The following is a 21,530-nucleotide window of genomic DNA, read 5'->3' on the forward strand; positions in this document are numbered from 1 at the left end:
GTTAAGATATTGTTACCCATAAAATATTTCAAAAGTCATAATTATGTTTGAATAATCAATGATATGTTTCAAAATATTGAATCCAAGGGCAATAACTCTGTTTTCGTTGAATTTTTTATCAAGTCTATTATGCGATAGATTTCCTTTATTTTTCACAAACATTTTACCAAGTTGATAAAGAATCATTATCTGTGTCTTTTCATGAAATTACATAATATCTTAATCCCCGAATGATTTTGAATAGCTCAACTGTATGGTGCAAGACTTCGGGTTTTTTTTTTCCAAGGGGGGTAGACATACTCTGGAAGCTATAGATTTGAAATTATTAAGGAAAGATGTGGATTTTTTTTCATAAATAACTATAACAGATGTACATCTACTAATATAAACAGAAAAAATGATAGGTAAACCATGATATAAGGAAAATATGTCCACATTTGTTTGTTTTTTAACATTTTGGAGAATAATGCTAATTCAATAATTTTGCACATATCATTCTAAAACTTGATGAACATATTGAAAATGACTTGTGTTTTAGTTATTGACATGTTTCCTGATAAATAAATGCAATTAAAAAATATTTTGTTGTTTTTATTTTTAAATAACAACAAAAAGCGGTTTCCAATCAATTTCATAAAAATCTACACAGGGGTACATGACTTCAGTAGTGTCTGTAATGAAAATTAATATGGAAACCCTTTACTATTTTGCATTTTTACATTACTCTGATTGTTAATTTATTGATTCCGAACAAAAAAATGCTACCTAAACCCCAAAAATCCAGGACTAAGGACCCACCTTAAGTCATCACTTTAAAGGTTATTAAATGATAATAAAAGAAAACTTAAGTTTGAGATTTTTTCGAGAGAGCCAGGCCAAGAAACAAATTGCTAAAGTAATTTAAAATTTCTCTAAAGTGTTAGACTACCTAAGTTTTAAGTTAGGACCTTTCGGGAGGATGGAGGGCTTTTGTCATCTCGATGCTTTTAAAGGCAACCCCCAAACAATTAACTATTGAATTCTATCCATGCCAAATTTGTTCGTCTGACTCAAAAATTGTAATTGAGAGTTTGAATGTGTTAATCTCACTTCATTAATTATTTCATTCTGTCTCCAACACGTTAAGCTACTAACTAGACAGTACGCTGCACGAATGTAATGACAAAACTAAAATTTTACGCCACTCCAACAGTTCCAATGTAGCTTTGTGTCTTTTAAGAATCTGTTCAAAGAAAGCGAAGTTTGTTCCATACATTTTCATGCCAGCCAACATATATTGACAAAATGATATGTGGTACAATTTATAAATTAAAGTTTCAGCGCCTATATTTTCAAGTCAGCTTCAATGGGAAAACTAATGTGTATGCAGATGTCAGGGGGTTTTCTCCGATGTTTTGTCCATCAGTTAATGTCAACAACAGAAACAGAATCCTGGAATGCAACAGCAACACACCCCGCAGACAATCAGAAGAGCTATTATCACTATGACTATCAGCACTGGCGCCCACCTACAGAGACAAACAATGTAAAAATGGTAAAAACTTCAAATAGGATTCTCTATTCAATGTAATGTGTGGATCAAAGATGTTTGAAGACAGAATTGCCTAACATATCTGTTAGTGCTATCAAAATCTTTTCCATGCGAACTTGAGAGGGGGACTCTAATTGAAATTAAGTTCCTTGAAGCGTCCACGGTGCATAATTTGTCATTTTATATGGCGAATATGCTTAGTGGACAGTTCAAGATAAAGTTGTGTAATTTCAAAATATTTAGAGGTTTTGTTTTGGTTTTTGTTTTGGGGTTTTTTTTTTTATTTGTACACTATTTCTATTGAATATATTTAAATGTGCACTATTAATGTACATAATTAAGTGAAAATCGATAATAATAAGTCGAATACCACACGAGATGAGGACTACGAATCGGTGAGAATGTAGTTCTGAAGCACTTAATGGATTTGGACGAACTTTAGTATGATGTCCTAAAACTAAAGGACTGGGACTGGTTCACGTTTTTGAAAGAAAAAAATGTTCTTTCATTTTTGATTTTAAACATTAAAAATATAACTCATTTAATGTTGACAGCCAAAACGACCTTCTGAATGATAGAATAAAAGCAACATTTTTAAAGCATCTTATTTTGCACAGTCAAAAATTTGACTTTAACATGACACATTTTACCTAAAAATACTTGAAATGTAATAGATATAATAAAATTAAATCGATATCCATTTCTTTTGAAAACTTCGTATAAACAATAGCAAAATATTTTCCATACCAAAAATGTGTGTGGGGAAACCCCCTGCTCTTTAGAATTATATTCCTTGATCCGCCTAAAGAGCATAAGTATATATATAACTTTTAGATAAGTCTGATATGTTCAGCTGGTGGTTCAAGGAATACGATTCTAAGGAAATTATTATTATTATTATATATATATATATATATATATATATATATATATATATATATATATATATATATATGTATATATATATATATATATATATATGTATATATATATATTCTTTGTTTGGAATGAATTTTGATATATACTATAAATATAAAAACAATCCATATTTCAATAAAGACTACAGGCTGGCAGGGGACCGTCAAACATACTTTATGGTTTTAGATCAAAGAGTGTACATGTATTTCGAATACGATCGATTAATCACGTGACCTACAGATTAGCCGAAGCTGTAAACCACGAGCTACAGAAGTCGAGTCTATCAGATCTGTCCGCCCTCATGAAGAAATCTCTGCAGCAGTAGAGTGGACTGTTCAGGCGTCGTCGATCATAGCAACAATAGTGGCTGCACCACATGGTATCATGACGCAACCCACCGTTATCGTAATGAGCCCTGCAGCATTCTCCGCCTTCAGTTTGGTCAACTACATAAAGAGCATTGTTTTAGTATAGATAAATAACCAAGAAAGACCTTTAGATTAAAAAGGGTGGGGGTGGGGTGGGGGTGGGGGTGGTAAGGATATGCCAGGATAACGATTGTTAATGGTTGTTTACAACATTGTGCACATTTTAAAAATCCATCGACCACTCAGCCTCTTTAAAGGGAGTAAAAATATAGCAATCATTTTTGCGGGTTTCAAACTTTTAACTAGCGATGCATGTGTTTATTAATTCTGAAGCCGTGTTTGATCTAGAAGGACTCGATCTTTATAGGTTTCTTTTGAACATTCATATACGTGCACATATCTATCTGAAACTTTTACTTGAAAATATGGTCCAAATGAACTTACTATATTCAAACAAATAATTCAAAAATACATACCTGTATTATAAAGACAAAATAAAAATCCAAGTAGATATACAGACAGAGGAGAAAAGGAGGACATTGTATGATGTGGGAAATCAACAATCACATACACTGGAGAGAAACACGCAGTTTACCTGCTACACTTTGCCGCAGGAAGGGGTGCGGATCCTACTTCGTTCTGAACTCCATAGCCTTACATGTTCTGACTAATTATTTGCGAAACGAGAAAATCGTCGTCATCATCATTAATTACATCGTTCGCGTTCCCCAGATCCGCTATCTACCTGTGCGTCGGTTTGACTGGGCAGAACAATTAGTTTACACGTGAGTAAAAAGGCACGAGAACACAGAAACACTAGTACTGCATAAATGTGATTGATTCTTTATTTTCAGTGTTAATTACATTCAACAATATATATATATACACGGACAGAGAGACAAAGTACTTAATATAATGAAACATTATCGTATAGAATAAACTTGCATCATTTAGCTGTTAGTATTGAAGCCTTATACGACAACAACAAACAACAACAAAGAAGTGTTTAGTTACCCGGGTGTGACAATATTGAAAAGGACTAACAATATGTAGTGATAGTAAAAAACAATATGGGTTATCTACTAGTCAAGGGCAACCATAATGATTAGTTTAGGAACATGGACACGATTTGAGCTGGAAAATTTTCAAATTTTATTTTTTCATTTTTAATGTTTAGAATGCTTAACTAAGGTATTTCTAATGGTTAAAAAAAATTGAGTGTCAGTTGTTAAGGTACATTAGAGATACAGAGCTCACAATTGTTTGTTATGTAAACACGGTTCGTGCAATGTTTTTGTTTACATAGGTTGAATATACTTGTAAAAGTTTCGTTTAAAGAAGTTTTTTTTAATATAACGTAATTCTACCCGCAAATAAGATTTCGCAAAGTCAATGATATAATAAGATTTATGCATGACAGGAACAAAAGTGATGTTGGAGTCCTTTTCAATAGCTATTGTGAAAAATCTTATTAACCATAAAATATTTCAAAAGTCTAAGTTATATTTAAACAATCAATTATATATTTCAAAATATCCAATCCAAGGGCAATAACTCTGTTTTCATTGAATTATTTATCAAGTCCATTATGCTACAGATTTCCTTTATTTTTTCACAAACATTTTGTATATCTTTTAAAGAAACAGTTTCATGAAATTGTTATGAATACTATTATATCGTTTCAACCAAATTTTGTGAAATTTTGATATTGCTGTTTAAGGAAAACTGTAATTTTCTGGCGTTGATACAGGTATATGTGTGCTTATTGGTAAAGAATTTATTAATACCACAACATACTTATTTCATCATTTTTATTTGTTACTATGATATCTAATTTGAAGAATCAATGTTCAATCAAATATAAGAGTGAACCTATAATTCTAGAGGGATGAAATTACTTAAAAGTTAATTCTGATCACGATTAAATAATTTCTAGTGTTTGACACATCTCATTTTGGTTTAAACATGCTATTTTCTATTAAGCTATCTATATGTAAACCAAAAACATGGCACAGGCCTTGTTTACATTACAAAGAATTGTGAGCGCTGCATCTCACTTGTAACTCAACAACTGCTATTCAAATTTTGGTTGACCATTAGAAATATTTTAGTTGAGCATTGTAAACAGAAAAATGAAAAAATAAAATTTGAAAGTTTTCAGTTCAAATCGTGTCCATGCCCCGTTAAGATACTGAGCAGACATTTCCAAATAACCAGTCATTCGAGTCATGACCTTTGATGTTGTGATCTGAAAACCAAAAAACCACTCGTTAGAGGGCACCAGTACACTAAGTTTGATGTTTGTCAAGGAAATGAATCAAGATATGAGTAGACAATATCTTATTATGTCCAGTTTGACCTTTAACCTTGTTATCTCAAATCTACTCCTTAGGTAGAACTAGTGTGCCAAGTTTGATGTCTTTCAAGCAAAGAGTTCTCAAGCTACATTGAGCAAAAAACATCTTACTATGTCCAGTTTGACCTAGTAACCTGAAAAGCAATAGGGATCATCTACTTTATAGGGGCAACCACTTTACCAAGTTTGGTAACTGTCAAGCAAAGAGTTCTTAAATCATAGAGCGGACAATATATTTTGTCCAGAGAAGCTTGACCTTTGACATTGTGACCTCAAAACCAATTACCTTTGATATTTTGACCTTAAATCAATAGATGTCATCTACTTCTTCGGAAGAGTCAGTGTACCAAGTTTTACGTTTGTCAAGAAAATGGTTCTCAAGACATTGAGCGGATAATATCTAAGTATGTCCAGTTTAACCCTTGACGTTGTAATCTCTAAATCGATACTGCTTAGGTAGAACCAGTGTACTAAGTTTAATGTCTTTCAAGCAAAGCATTCTCAAGACACTGAGCGGACAATATCTTGGTATGTCAAAGTTGACTCTTGACCGTGCGACCTGAAAATCAAATAGGGCTCATATACTATCTATGGGCAACCACTGTACCAAGTTTGGTAACTCAAGCAAAGGTTGTTTATAGATAATGAGCGCACGGACAAACTGACCCTTGACCTTGAAATCAACAGGGGTCATCTACTCTCTAGGGGCAACCACTAAGCTAAGTTTGGTAACCGTCATGCAAACAATTTTTAGATATTGAGCGGACAAGACTTGGTCTACATACCGATCGACAGATACAAAACAATATACCCCCTCTTTTTCAAACCGGACATAAAAAGGTCTCTTCATATATGATTTTGACATTATCATAGAAGACCATTTTAAAATGATATTTATCCCTAACCTCATTGAAAGAACAATGTGTTTACAAGGCTTTTCTTATCTTACAGTGTTATTTAATATTTCACATATAACAGAGACTCTAAATGTTGTTATCATCCATTGTTTTTGTTAAGTACTTTACCTTTATATATAGATATTTACAGTCACTATGTATATTCTGTTTAGTTTCTACTGAAATCCTATGTCTGTCATTTGCAACTATGAAGACACATTTTGCTTTAATCTAGTTAGATAGGTTTGTTAGTGCCGTCTGTCCACGTGTAATATCCACATTCCTCGAACTCAGACCCATTTCGCGGCATTGTTGAAATTTTTTGAAGATATGTTTTTGGTTTATTTTCTACCTTTAATTTGATATTTGAATAATAGATAACGCTTATCTATATTATACGATGAGTTTAGAGTTTGTCCTTCGACGACTAATTCACTTTACCATCTTTCAAACATGGAAACCACCACGAAACATGGCGACAAGTCAAAGTCAGGTGATTTCTAGCTGTTACGTTTAATAACTTACAAGTTAACAATATCTATATTTTACGCACTTGAAAGTATATATATATATATATATATATACATATACATACATACATACATACATACTTCTTACATACTTCTCCTAGGTACCTGTTCCCACCTCTGGTGCGTCCAGAGGTCCGTGTTCGCCCGGCCATTCATTTATAATTTTATTAGTAAAATTATTCCATCTGTTCGTGTCGTTGGTCATATCGGTGCTTTATATACATATATTCACACACACACACACACACACACACACACACACACACACACACACACACACACACACACACACACACACAGACACAGACAGATGATAAAAGGTCTTTCTTAAAAGGGAGTTGAAGGTCACAAACATTACCCAAATATTTTTTAATTGAATAACCCTAACGCTTTCGAGACCTTCAAATATGATTCAACCTCTCCGTCGTCAAATATTCCATTCTCACCTGCATAAAGTGTTTATGTCTCTCAAACTGATTCGATACACAAGAGCTTGTTCTGCATATGATCAGTTTTTAAATCGAGGCAGACTACTGATATATGAGTTGATGTTACAGGGGTTTCAACAGTTTCGTTTAAAGTAAGTATTATATGGTCGTTATAACGATCTAATTTACCAATACAATCCATCTTTAAATCAAATGCTGTCTGACGTGTTTCATACCAATTGTTAGGCCGTTTTTAACACACTAAATTTGACTACGGATAAGGCTCACGGCGGGTGTGACCGGTCGACTGGTGATGCTTCCTCCTCCTAGGCATCGAATCCCACCTCTGGTATGTCGAGGGGTCCGTGATTGTTCATCTACTCATTTTGTATTTATATGGAAATTATGAGATTGATCACTGTTCGTTATCTTCACCTTTTCATGTAATCATTTGTCGAATTTGTTACAAAGGATAAAACATACTCTGTATATGGCACACCGATTTCACAAAAATGAGAGAAACATGGTTTCACGTTCGTTAAACTCCAGCGTAAACTATAGTATCTGTAGACCGTTTTTACTGCACCGTGTCAAACCTAAGACGTTTAACTTCGGTAGCGAGTGTTCGCAAACATCCTGGGATTTTCGTACATACACTTAAAAACGGAGAGGTTTTATCACGAGTACGATAAAAAAAAAACCCACCCCACTTTACTGTACTGTCCTGAAGGTCATTCATAGATCAAAATTGTGGCACCTCACCTAGCTAAACTGGTGACGTCTCTGTACGAGTGAAAATTCTCAAATATGACGTTAAACAACATACTGTACAGGTACAAGCAAACAAACAAAAAATAATGAACACAGAAAAATTATCTTCCTATCATCTGTTGATGCATAGCAAAATACCGATGTATATACATAAGCAACACGGAATGCTTGCTTTAAAAAACCGGATCGATTACATACTGGAGATGTGCACTTGACGAGATTATACTTCCTTTATCCTGAAAAATGCCACAAAATAATCACGTTGTCTTTCCATTACATAACCTGCGACACACTTAGACTGTACCGATCTTTTTCCAAACAAGGGGGAAATCAGAGAAGAATATTTTCCATGTATTGTCGCGTCGTGAATGCCTACAAGATACATGATATTTTCCCTGTATTGTCGTGAATGCCTACAAGATACATGATATTTTCCATGTATTGTCGTGAATGCCTATAAGATACATGATATTTTCCCTGTATTGTCGTGAATGCCTACAAGATACATATTTTCCCTGTATTGTCGTGAACGCCTTCAAGATACATGATATTTTCCCTGTGTTGTTGTGAATGCCTATATGATACATGATATTTTCCCTGTAATGTCGTGAATGCCTACAAGATACATGATATTTTCCCTGTATTGTTGTGAATGCCTATATGATACATGATATTTTCCCTGTATTGTCGTGAATGCCTACAAGATACATGATATTTTCCCTGTATTGTTGTGAATGCCTATATGATACATGATATTTTCCCTGTATTGTCGTGAATGCCTACAAGATACATGATATTTTCCCTGTATTGTTTTGAATGCCTATATGATACATATTCACTGCTCAGTTTTTGCAGTTTATGGAAATTGAGAATAGGATAATGTATGTACATATACAATTGAATACACGCAAACATAAAAGGAATAAAAATGAAAAGTTCTTGATTCAGTTTTTTTTTTCTCTTTGGGTATCAAATAATTAATGATTCTCTTTTAATATGTACCTGTTGATTGATCCGACAGGGCAGAGAAAGAGGGGGGGGGGGGATACCCTTATGCAATTTTGCAGCAGGAAATGGTTTATCAATATAAGCACAATACATGTATACAGAAGGTACAGTAAAATAGAGCTAGAATGTATTTAAGTTTGGAATTTAAACCTGTTCGAATATAAACATGATAGAAAGCTATAACATCCATTTAAAGAAAGCTATCAATTCAGCAACGAACCATGATTGTACTATGCATGAACACATGGATTTCTCGTATTTTTCTTTCACAATTTTTTTTAAGTTGGTCTCAGAAATCTGGTCACCATCCTATCAAATTAAAACAGCTAATTTTTATAATTCTCAGTCTTGTAAATATACATGAAAATAATTTTGGTCGATGCATGGCACTCGTGAAAATTGAAAATTCCCAAGGAAAAAAATCAGGCATGTTTTTGTTTAGAACAAAGAAATTCAACAAGGTTGTTAAGCAGTTTCAAAACCAGAATGTGGAGGAAAAACGGTTTTGAAGTACATTGTGTTATTTTCAGTCCATATTGCAAAAAGAGAAAAAGGCAGAGTGATAATCTGTATGTTTTATTTTATACATGTCATGTACATAAAAAAAACCTTCATTCAATGATAAATACTTTAATGAATTGAAACAAGAGATATACAAATCTTTATATGCATCCTACACTCAAATATATGACCTTTAAACTTGAAAGTGTCTTTGTTGTTGTAACAATACAATTAGTTTGTTCCTTTCTGCTCTAGCATCAGCTGACATTTTGTCCTCAAAAACTTTCAATCCCTATGCAACATGGATGCACCCAATTGATTGTGTGTACTTTTAATATATACGGTAAATGGATATTTGCTATTAAGCAACTTTCTAATATATATGTTGTTTACTGTTAAACTTTTCATATAATTCAATCATAAACGTTCAACCAAATTAAGTTGGCATCTTCAGTATGTTTGGAAGCCACCGAATCATTTTTCCCTGTCCTCTCTGAAAAATGATCCACTGTACTATGACATTGTACCGAAGACGGGATTGTGCCGACAAATACTAGGTCCATGCTCGTCATAATCTGCTTTCGTGTGACACACTTGATAAAATTCAGGCTGTAAATAGAAAAAGGTCGATAACTATAAATACATGCATACTGTGCCATTAAATTTCTTAGATCTTGGTGGCATAGTACTTGTAGAATTCAGCTCAATTTTTTATTTTAACTTATACTTTTTTTCCATACAATATGAAAAAAAACCCAAGAGTTGTGAAAAGACATCAGGGCTCAAAGACGTTAAACTTGTGGGGGAAGAGACGTAGTATATGTATCAGATCGGCAAATTGTGGTCAGCAACTTCACTGAACCAACTGTTAGTTATGAATCATAACTAATGTGCCAGCTGCAAACATTTTAATCTGATCACTCATACTGAAAATGTATGTAACATGCATATTGTGAATCCAGAATGGCAGTGAACAGCCTAAGATGCATCCCTCAAAAATTACAGTTACAAGGTAATAGCTCCGCCATAAAAAATAGAAAATGTCGGTCAGATGCAGCCTCTGAATCATGAGTGGATCACAAAATAACCAAACTTGAATTCAAAGAGCTTGGGGATGCCTCAATACCAATGTCTAACATGACCTTACTGTTCTGGAGAATGTCAAGGTCAGTTAAAGATCATAGCATGAAATAAAAGATCTTGCCAAAATCCATATACAAAATATGAAAGGTCTATCTTAAATACCAGTAATTCAGAAAATATTGAATAGGTTAGATTTTCTTATAAGTAGGTCAAATATCCTAGGTAAAGGTCAAAAAGTTTAACACAGGGTTTTGTCACAAAGAATGCACATATTAGGTATGAGAGGTCTATCACTCACCACTCAAAAGTTATGAGCAAGGTCAAAGCTTCAGACAGACACACAGGACAACAACATGCCCCTACCCCCCTACCCCCTGAGGGAGTATAAAAAACCAACCTTGAAACCCCACAACTTGGGAACATTTACATTTGGATATGATTTAGTGTGGCCCTGGTACTCTTGAAATGAATTTGTTTTAATTAATTTCCAGCATTTTCCCATATGAAACTTTGATCTCTTATTGTTGCCCTATCCTATCCCTGGAGCTCCTCAATTGAACAAACTTGAATTTGAACTACCACCTGTAGATGCTTGCATATTAATATGACTAATCATGATTCTGCTGTTGTTGAGATGAAGATTTTTAAAGGTGCTACCCTATAAATTCTTATGCAAAAATTTGATCCCAAACTGTTAGAGGTGGGATGATCCATTGGTGCACTGATGCATCGTGATATTTATCTTGGCGATATACGGATCGATGCATATGTCTATTAAATGACAATACCCGTCTTAGCATTTTCCAAAAATATCCGAACGTCACAAGGCGGGTATTCTTAGTCCGTCTAACAGGAAATGAAAGTAGAATAAAAAATAAAAACATTAAAAAAAAGATGGCAGACTACATGACGTTAACAAAACTGACTGGAAGCAAGTCAGGGGTATATGAGAGGTTTGGATTGCCAGTTTACGAAAAGGAAAATGGTGCAAGAAACATCGATAAGACAAGTTATTTGCAAGATGTTTGGAGCATTGTGATATCTATTTTATTCTACTCAAGTAACTAGCTGAACTGAGAGATATTGTTTTCTGTTTTGTTTTGAACTGAATAAATTTGAAATCCTTTTTTTTGTACTTTTTATTGATATGCAAAGTTTCGTGCCAAGTATTGTGATACGTATCAGATCGGCTAGAAAGGGCATCATCCCACTCCTACAAACTGTGGCCCCATCCAATGATTTGAATAAACTAGAGTATGCACTATCTGGGGATGTTCGCACATTACAATGACTAATCATACACCTGCTGTTCTTGAGAAGAACATTTTTTCCTACATATTCCTATGTAAAACTCTGACCCCCTATTGTGGTCATACCCTACCTTCTGGGGCCATAATTTAAACAAACTTCAATCAGGACTACCTAGGAATGCTTGTATATCAATGTGACTAGTCATGGCCCTGTTGTTTTTGAGAAGAAGATTTTTAAACATGTTTCATATATATATCCACATGTAAAACTTTTGATCCCATATTATGGACCTCTGGGGGCCATGATTTGAACAAACTTGAATCTACTTTATGTCAAGAAGCTTTCTCATGTAAATTTCAATTTTTCTGGCCCAGTGGTTCTTGAGAAGATTTTTAAATTACCCACCCTTATTTTGCCTTTTCTTGATTATCTTTTGATGGCCCTTCATTTGAACAAAGTTAAATCCCCTTTACCCTATTAAGATGATTTGTACCAAGTTTGATTGAAATTGGCTCAGTGGTTTTTGAGAAGATTTTTAAAACTAATTCTTAATTATCTCAACTTCAAAAAGGGTGTGACACTTCATTTGAAGAATTAGCCCTATAGTTCTGGAGAAGAAGTAAAAAATGTTAAAAGTCTACAGACAGACACATTAATGCCAGACAAAAGGGGATAAGAAAAACTCACTTGAGCTTTCAGTTTGATTGAGCTAAAAAGACAAAGTTTACACACCAACAGAGGGACAAAGTACACTTACTGTAGATGCCAGCATACTTCCACCAAACCACACAGCATATCTTTGCATATGATGGGTTATGACCTGCACATCAATTGGCTTAGGCTGAAAACAGTACAGGAACAAGTTACTCATTTAAGTTTCAACATAATCCTTTATAACAAGGTCAGATATTACATTACAAGGTATCAGTTTACATGGAGATAAATTTGGATCTGTGTCTCATTCCTTCATTTCTTTGACTGGACTAACAATTAACACTGATATTGGCCAAAGTAATGAATCTACTTATAGGGAGAAAGTGTAATCCCCATTCATGTTATTGGGTATAAAAAAGGATTAGGTTTGACAATCACTGATTCTGACCCTGAAATTTTATTATTCTTTTATTTATCTGAAATTCAGTATCAGGTATTTCTATATTTAAATAGCAAGAACCTAAAATAAAATTACATTTCCTCAAAACTGATTCCTCTACAAAGTAGGTGATTTTGTGTGTGTGTATTTTCCTTGAAAATTGTCAAAAATGTTAACATTTCAGTCAGCCATTCAAAAAGAAATCATGGATCACATGTATTGATCAAAACTAGATTAGTGTATTTGCTACATTAAGATATAGAAATTAACATGTTGTCCGTCTTATCATGATTGATGTACACATACCATCTGAACAGGAAATTTATATGTTTGTAATGTACATGTATAACACTGGAAATTCTACATTCACTGCTAAAATCATAATTAGTTTTGTATATCTCATATGCAAACTGTTCTTTTTTTTAAAATATAGATTTACATTGCAGTCTGTAATTAGACTATTGACAATCCCACTCCTTCATCCTTGGCATGGTTGTAGCTACCATTCATAGCTAAATGTCAAACATATGACATCCTTACGTACTACTGTTCACATGTGAGCAATTGACAAATATAGTTTCATGAAGTTATGCAATCTATTATAAGTTCTTCTCAAGCATATCATAACTTCCTGTAAATTATGATTTCCCACTTGTTACAAGTTTTTAATTTTATCCTCTTATAACTCCTTACTTATTTCTTGTTTACTTTATTCTGCTACCAAAATACACATACCTTAATTCTTCCTTGACTTAACTCCTCGCTCATCTTCAGCCTGGCATCCACAACTTTCTTTACATCACGCTGAACCTTCCTTCCAAAGTCCTTGAACATGGTTGAGCCCCCAGACAACACTATGTTCTGATTGGAAAAAAAATTATTTTTGTAGTTTGATAAGATTTTCATTTTAAGATTATAATAAATCTGTATCTAAGCATCTGAATAGAATTATGATTTGTGAACACAATGCATTTACACACTGTATGCTTTCAATTTATTAAATATTTGCATTATTATCCCTCACAACATATTGGGGGGAGGGGGTGTTACATTACATATAAATATAAAGTTTGTGAATGACTGCATATAAAATGCACTGGGTTGAAAATTCTCACAAATCATTAGCATCCTATTTTCTATCAAATATTACACACAATGAAAACAATGTACATACACGGTATGTACATATACTATACAAATACATCAACTCTAAAAACAGTTAAAGAATATTTCAGTCTCCTCTTATTTAAAATTCCTTGTCTTTTTGTTGAAATATTTCAAAAATTTTCAAAAAAACAAAACAACAACAACAACCAAACCTTATACAATCCTCTCCGTGTGTCTATTGGACAATGCTGTATAACAGTGTCCACCACTTCTGATATTGGAGTGATGAAATCTGGATTACAAAACTACAACAACAAAAAAATGTCCTAAATAAAAGTATCACCACTACCACCAATTACATCCAATGCAGTGTCAGATCCAGAAAATTTTCATGGGCGGGTGGGTTGGTTTACGACCCAAGTTTATACCTTTACCCCCAAAGGATTGAAGACCCCAAAATGGTGATTTTCATTAAAAATATTCAACCGAAAAGGGTGAGGTGTTTCAATCCCCATAACCCCCCCCCCCCCCCCCCCCCCCCCCCCCGATCTGCCACTGCAATATAAAATCATGTGCGTAAAGTATGATCATATGTAAGGTAAGATCATGTAGAGGTTTAATATATTTCTATGCAAATGAGAAAATGAGATAAATTAAAACATGTATATAAAATTTTGTACAAAGGATAAATTCAATGTAACTGTTTCTTTAAAAAATCATTGCTATATCTATAATAATATATTACCTCAGGATGAAAGAAAATTTCTGGACCTAAAAAGCGTTCATATCCAACATCAACAGCAAATGACTGTTTTGAGACATTATTGATACTCTCATATTTCTTCATCCATTTGCTGGGATCCTGGTCATACTTCGAAAATTCTTTAGCAATATCAGGACACACATATGAAAATTTTTCCTGTCATAAAAAAATCAAAACTAACTGTAAAAGACAGCAAAATAATGCATGAAATATATGATCAAGGACTGTTTATGGGATTTGAACAAGATACTGACTAAGACCTAACTAAGAACATGCCTGGAGGTTATAATACTTTTACCGTACTGATACTCAAACTCAGCCATGTTTGTTTTGAGCACAACTCTGAGCAAGCTTTGAAACATACTCGAAAAATCTTGAGCATGTACTCCATTTGAGTGTGAGAATGATTTCATTAAAGTTTTATAACCCTCACTTTTGAGTATGAGTATGATTTAGAGCACAGAGTTTGAGTTTAAGTATGTAAACATACTCAAAAAAGATTTATAACCTCCAGGCCTGGACAATATTACTTCACTTTGGTGTTAGTGTTCATGTTTACATTTTTTTATATACCTATTGATCATTTTGAAATAACTTTAAAATCTTTAAAACAAATAATCTTGTTTAGATACTCCAGTATACTTCATCATTGTATGTACAATATTTTACATTATAAAGATAGCAAGTTTTTAAGCAAGCATGTGCCTGTGAACTAACTGAAACTTAAGTTTTCTTTGAAATTTTGCTTTTGGAAATGAACCTTGATAGCTTTGGCTGTTTCTAAGGACTGCTCTGGAGGAATTCCAACTTCTCTCTCTCTCAGCAGTTGTTGAATGAAATAGGTGATGTCTCGACCAGCAATGGGAATGTGCTTTATGCAACTTCCTATCACGTAGCCCTCAGCCTGCAAAGCAAGAGTAATTTACCATCAGGTGCTTGGTGTGAATAAAACTCATCTTCTTTTTATTGTTGTGCAGTGACTCATTCTTTAAATACACAGTGCATCATGATGAATTTGAAATACCAGTATCTTGAATGTGGTCAAATTCTAATGTTCTGAGGCTCATGGCAATCCGAAAAAGTTATACTTTGACTTTTCACCCGACTTAATATTGTATACAGGGAAATTTTTGCAAAGATGCAGTGAAAATTGATTCCATCCCGTTTAGAATTTGCCAAAAATTATTCATTACTACTTGAGGATAATTAGTAAATCTAGATTTGCCCATCTTTGAATTTACCTATTCAAGATGAGGGTGAAATGGATGAAATTAGATAGGGACGAAAATTTCTTGCTGTTTAGTATGTAGTCTATAAATGTATCTTGTATAATTCAAACGTTAAAAGGCCACTGTTAAATATGACCTTTATCTGACATATTGAACCTTTCTTTTCTGAAGTATCTGTCTTGTATAGCTAAAAAGTTATGATAAGAAAAAACTGTGAATATACACATATACTAAGGAAAACAAAATATGTTTGTGAAACACGGAAGCCCTTATTATGGCAGAAAAGTAATTCTGGTACCCATAGAAAGGTCTTGTCACAAGGAATACACATGTGAAATATGAAAGTCCTATCACTAACCATTCACAATTTATGACCAAGGTTATTTTTTTTTCAAAAGTGGGTCAAATTTCCAGGTCAAGGTTATGAGGTCAAAACTTTTGGTACCAAAAGTAAGGTCTTGTCAAAAGGAATACACAGGTGAAATATGAGAGCCCTTTCACTAACCATTCAAAAGTTATGACCAAGGTTAAACATTTTTCAAAGTAGGTCAAACTCCAAGGTGAAGGTCACAAGTGCATATATTTGGTTCCAAAAGAAAGGTATTGTCACAAGAAATACACCTGTGAAATATGAAAGCCCTACCGCTAACCATTTAAAAGTTCTGACAAAAGTTGGTTTTTCAAAAGTAGGTCAATTCTAAGGTCAAAAAGTTTGATACCAAAAGAAAGGTCTTGTCCAAAGGAATACACACATGAAATACGAAAGCCCTGTCATTGAAAAATTGTGACCAAGGTTAAAAAGTTTTGAAGACAGACAGATGGACAAACCAAAAACTATTTGTCTCCGAATCTCCCACCAAGGGGGCATAAAAATTACTTTCTTCATTTCCTAAAACTCCAACACTGGTAGCATTTTGATTATATATGAGTAGAATCAAATTGTGGAAAAAAATACTAGTAATTGAGAAGAAAACCCCACATGGATTCAATAAAAGAATTTCCTGGTACATGTATATTTCAATGGATTATCCCCTTTTTAAGTACACAATGCAGTTCTATAATGTCACTGTTTTACATAAACTCTCAAAAAAGGAACCCCCCCCCCCCCCCCCCCGCAAAAAAAAAAAAAACCCACCACTTCTCATACCATAATTATGGATTATATAAACATGGTATAACTGATTATAATTGTTGTGACAATGCAAAGCAATAAATCTAATGACATACAACAGGGATGACATGAGTGACACCATCGCCGGAATCTATGACTGTTCCCGTTAGGGTCCTTTCGCCAACTTGCCGGGATGTCCATGATGCAGCCAGAGCCAACACAGCTTGTACAGCTATGTATAAACCAGGTACGTTGAAGGATTCGAACATTATTTCAGCCGTGTATTCACGATTCTCTGGTGTGTTCAATGGAGGTTCAGTCTGAAACACAGATTACAGTTTTCTAGTCATGGTAATGTAATTGTTGAGATAATGTAGCTTCCTTTAATATTGTTCTTGATTCCTACTAGTGTTACTTACCAGTAAGAAGTAATGATCTTCAGGTTCCGATCTCAGATATTTGAAAATGGCCTGTTCAAGGAATCTTTCCATCAAATCCCAGTCTTCTACAATGCCATGTCTTATAGGCCACTGAAAGCATTACCAAAAACATTTTTGCAGAAAGTCTGTACGTCAGACAACAATTCATTAGGGTCAGGAATCGTAAGTCCTAATTGGTAACAAAATCACACCCAAGACTTCGCAATAATGCATTTGACATCAGATGAAAGGAATTAGCCAATGGCATGTTAAAGAATCTTAGCATACTTCAAAGTGTATATAGTACAATTAATGATAAATTTTCAACACTTTAAAACTTTTTAAAGACTTTTGCTGCCATCTTTCATTTAATATGCAAATGTTCACATTCTTTTTTTTCTTTGTTTTTGATAACAGATAATTTAATCTTGTCCAAGGCACAGGTGATATTGCTGTATAATGCTGCTTTTAGATGCAATAACATTTGAGCATGTCATAAAAACACACATATTTATGCTCACCTTCACAGAATAACCTGTTGCATTAACAGCTTCATCACCAATATAGAAATCTAGATCCTCCACCCCTTTGACCTGTTTATTTCCCACTGACGCAGATTCTTTTACTGCAATGGCTGAAGGAATGATGAACTGTGGCTCAGTGTTACCAGCATACCCCATTTTTGTATACCTGCAGAACGGAAAAAGGAACACTTTATAAATACATCTTATGTACACCATAGTTAGGTTTCTCAGACAGTGTATTTGGTTTGGTGTGCCAGAATGCTATTTTAGGACTGAGCCAAATCATCTCTGACCAAACATAAATCGTACTTTTGAAATATATGCACAAAAGTCAGGAACTTTTTTTTTTTTACAGTATCATTTAACCTGTCAGTTTGTTGATTCCACTAATGAATCACGAGATTCAGTTTGCACAGTCTTGTTACATACTACCAGCCAAAATGGCTTGCAAAATCTATTAGGTATAGTGTAAATAAACACTACCTACTACTCTGAAATAGGTAACACGTTTATCAAAAGACATCACAGAATTGTGGACTTTATAGCACTGAAAATCTTCCAGAAACATGGTCCAATTTGATTAAGGAATTAACAGATCATAAAATTTGCTGAAAGTCATATGTTTTGGTGTACACTGCAATATGCAGTGTATTTAAAAAGGGGAAGAAGTGTACAAGGCTTTACACACTATAACTGGTGCAAATGTATATACACTGTGACTATCCTGCAGGAAATTTGCTTCCTCAATTTGATCTCCTGTAAATGTATAGAATTTGCAAAAGTATATCATTCAAATAATGACAGTACATTTCATTTCTAACTTCTTTAAACTGTGCATCCTAAAATAAAATGTGTTGACATCAGTGTCTTTTCACAACACTGGTACAATATATATACAAGGAAGCATATGTTCCCTAAAATAGTAAAAGGTTTACGCCCCACTACATACCCTGTCCCACAGTCAATGATCACTGCGGGTGTTCCCGTAGGAGAACCTTTAAACCCTTTTGACAACGCCATAATCACAGAAATAAACTATATCCCCCAGAAATATGTCCTTGTCGCATATACCATAGACCTCCCTAACATAGCAGGAAGTGTGCGGATATGAAGCATAAACCAAGTTTCCTGTTTAATCATACAACAGCGTCACGTGATTTACAGTTGCTAGCTCGAGTTACAACAAATTAAAAGAGGAACTATTTATTCTATGTGCTCTTTGAAAAGGACATTTGTTTCATGGAAGTGCACAAAACTGAAAATATAAAATCCGCCCACCTATCTGTGCAGTGTGCATTCTTAAATTATAACTTTGTTCAGATACCAAGTAAATCTGATAGCATACCCAGTTCCATTGTCTATGACAACTGCTGGCAGACGACCTGCCATGATTGCTTTTGTATAAGGACAGAATAGAAGACGTTAAAAAAAATATAACTTAGTGTAAGTGAATACGGAAGTGACTCAACCGGCTAACATGGCCGTCTAATATCTACGTACAGAAAGCGCTTAGAATAAATACAGAACTTTCTCAAACATCCCAGTGACTTCGATGTCGGCTCTCGAGCTCGATATATAGACGAATAAGTTTCTATATCGGTTCACAAAATAAACAAGTATAGCTTCTTCTTCTTTTAACATGTAATTTTTTTTTTTAGACATGGTAACCAATTTATATTTAGTGTATCGGAAAGATTCATTCAAAGTGTTCAGAACATGATGAAGTTTCCACTGTAAGATATGGTAACTTTAAAAGAATAACACTTTTGCTGTTTTGGTAAATTGCGTGATTCCAGAGACATATATACGTCTCTGGTGATTTCATGCCTTTTATTCAAGATTTATATGATCACATCAAAGTTGATATGTTATTGGAAATTTTGCCTTTGATATCTGATAATCATATCCTTATGAACGCACAGCTTCCACCCCTGGACAATATCACTGTAAATGAGAGGCATCTTTATACTACTAAAAGGTCGGACCATTCAAGGCCTCAGGACCAGATGAAGTACAATATTTCATTCTGAAAAGTGCATCAGACATAGCACCATATCTAACTAGGGTGTTCTGAGACAGCTATCTCTAGACCAGGGAACAATGCCAGATGAATGGCGAACAGCAAAAAGAGTGCCGATATACAAACAAAGAAGAGAAGCAAGAACCAGCAAATTATCGTCCTGTATCTCTAACATTTATAGCCTGTAAACTCCGGGAACATGTAATACACAGCACAGTCATGGACCACTTCGACGAAAACAACATCCTCTGCGAAGAACAGCATGGCTTTAGATCTAGACGTTCTTGTGAGACACAACTATGGACAACCCAAATTGACATTATCCTCCTTGATTTCTCAAAGGCATTTGACAAAGTGACCCACCAGCATTTCCCATTGAAACTAGCACACTGATTATGGCGTTCGAGGTAGAACCCTAGAGTGGATCAAGGACTTTCTTAGTAACAGAACCCAGTCAGTTGTACTCGGAAGGACAGACATCAAAACCATTGGATGTACTATCTGGAGTACCCCAGGGAACTCTACTAGGTCATCTTTTGTTCTTGGTTTGCATAAACGACCTACCTATTGCACAATGTCAGATGGTAGATTGCTTGCAGACGACTGCCTTGTCTATAGAGAGATCAAGAATAAGACTGGCGCAGCTAAATTCCAAAATGACATAACATGTCTTGAAGCCTGGGAACAAAAATGGCAAATGTGCCTCCACCCAGAAAAGTGTACCGTCATCAGAGTAACCAATAAACGTCAGCCCCTGCAAACACAGTGTCATCTCCATGGACACCAGCTACAAGTTGTGGATAGCGGGAAATACCTGGGCGTGACCATCAGCAAAGACCTACGATGGACAAATCATATTTCTAACCCCATCGGAAAAGCAATAAGAACATTGGGCTTTCTTGGAAGGAACTTAGGACGCTGCAAACCATCAGTCAAAGCAACAACCTACTGCACTCTGATCAGACCATCGATCGAGTATTCATCAAATATATGGGATACCCACCATCACTATCTATCTCAATCTACCATGGTTAAAGAAATTAAACAGGTACAGCAAAGAGCAGCACGCGTTGTCTTCAACCAATACGCAGATACTTTACCAGGATGTGTTACCTCTCTCCTTGACCAACTAGACAGGAACTCACTACAGGACAGATGAACTCAACATCGACAACTAGACAGGAACTCACTACAGGACAGATGAACTCAACATCGACAACTAGACAGGGACTCACTACAGGACAGATGAACTCAACATCGACAACTAGACAGGGACTCACTACAGGACAGATGAACTCAACATCGACAACTAGACAGGGACTCACTACAGGACAGATGAACTCAACATCGACAACTAGACAGGAACTCACTACAGGACAGATGAACTCAACATCGACAACTAGACAGGAACTCACTACAGGACAGATGAACTCAACATCGACAACTAGACAGGAACTCACTACAGGACAGATGAACTCAACATCGACAACTAGACAGGAACTCACTACAGGACAGATGAACTCAACATCGACTCGTAATGCGTTATAAAATCCAGAACATTCTTTTGGACAACCCAGATTCTTATCATACCCCAGGATATAACAGAACAAGAGGGACACAGAT

General features: G+C 34.7%; 3 protein-coding genes across 4 annotated transcripts; 1 reads left to right on the plus strand and 2 right to left on the minus strand.

Moving 5' to 3' along the window:
- Window positions 1-578: 578 nt before the first annotated feature.
- LOC125679368 (uncharacterized) lies at window positions 579-3,461 on the minus strand. Its single transcript, XM_048918550.2, has 3 exons — window positions 3,294-3,461; window positions 2,688-2,895; window positions 579-1,508 (listed from the first exon to the last, which is right to left on the minus strand). The coding sequence occupies exons 1-3, from the start codon at window positions 3,355-3,357 to the stop codon at window positions 1,412-1,414; spliced, it is 369 nt and encodes a 122-aa protein (XP_048774507.1). The 5' UTR covers window positions 3,358-3,461; the 3' UTR covers window positions 579-1,411.
- A 5,905-nt stretch (window positions 3,462-9,366) lies between these two features.
- Window positions 9,367-19,412, minus strand: LOC125679364 (actin-related protein 3-A). Of its 2 annotated transcripts, none has more exons than XM_048918543.2 (10): window positions 19,233-19,412; window positions 17,885-18,053; window positions 17,364-17,474; window positions 17,061-17,264; window positions 15,365-15,508; window positions 14,587-14,760; window positions 14,054-14,146; window positions 13,470-13,595; window positions 12,399-12,482; window positions 9,367-9,916 (listed from the first exon to the last, which is right to left on the minus strand). In XM_048918543.2, exons 1-10 carry the CDS (start codon window positions 19,274-19,276, stop codon window positions 9,821-9,823), a joined length of 1,245 nt encoding a protein of 414 aa, XP_048774500.1. In that variant the 5' UTR covers window positions 19,277-19,412; the 3' UTR covers window positions 9,367-9,820. The 2 variants fall into 2 exon arrangements, with proteins under 2 accessions (XP_048774500.1, XP_048774499.1); XM_048918542.2 differs by lacking the exon at window positions 19,233-19,412 and adding an exon at window positions 18,837-19,166.
- A 1,650-nt stretch (window positions 19,413-21,062) lies between these two features.
- Window positions 21,063-21,455, plus strand: LOC125679935 (salivary glue protein Sgs-3-like). Its single transcript, XM_048919381.2, has one exon. It carries the CDS (start codon window positions 21,063-21,065, stop codon window positions 21,453-21,455), a length of 393 nt encoding a protein of 130 aa, XP_048775338.2.
- Window positions 21,456-21,530: the final 75 nt, after the last annotated feature.

Source organism: Ostrea edulis, chromosome 2 (genome assembly GCF_947568905.1).
Source record: "Ostrea edulis chromosome 2, xbOstEdul1.1, whole genome shotgun sequence".
Lineage (NCBI taxonomy): Eukaryota > Metazoa > Mollusca > Bivalvia > Ostreida > Ostreidae > Ostrea > Ostrea edulis.

What these genes read in the sequence shown, in the direction of transcription:
- LOC125679364 (XM_048918542.2), bottom strand. Translation starts at nt 18,907, where the DNA reads ATGGCGTTGTCAAAAGGGTTTAAAGGTTCTCCTACGGGAACACCCGCA. An exon ending in ATCATTGACTGTGGGACAGG is followed by an intron (nt 18,054 to 18,836) that starts GTATGTAGTGGG and finishes TCCGTTCTGCAG; the next exon opens with GTATACAAAAATGGGGTATG. An exon ending in CAACAGGTTATTCTGTGAAG is followed by an intron (nt 17,475 to 17,884) that starts GTGAGCATAAAT and finishes TAATGCTTTCAG; the next exon opens with TGGCCTATAAGACATGGCAT.
- LOC125679935 (XM_048919381.2), top strand. Translation starts at nt 21,063, where the DNA reads ATGAACTCAACATCGACAACTAGACAGGAACTCACTACAGGACAGATG.
- LOC125679368 (XM_048918550.2), bottom strand. Translation starts at nt 3,357, where the DNA reads ATGTCCTCCTTTTCTCCTCTGTCTGTATATCTACTTGGATTTTTATTT. An exon ending in ATTTTGTCTTTATAATACAG is followed by an intron (nt 2,896 to 3,293) that starts GTATGTATTTTT and finishes CTCTTTATGTAG; the next exon opens with TTGACCAAACTGAAGGCGGA. An exon ending in TTTACAGCTTCGGCTAATCT is followed by an intron (nt 1,509 to 2,687) that starts GTAGGTCACGTG and finishes TTGTCTCTGTAG; the next exon opens with GTGGGCGCCAGTGCTGATAG.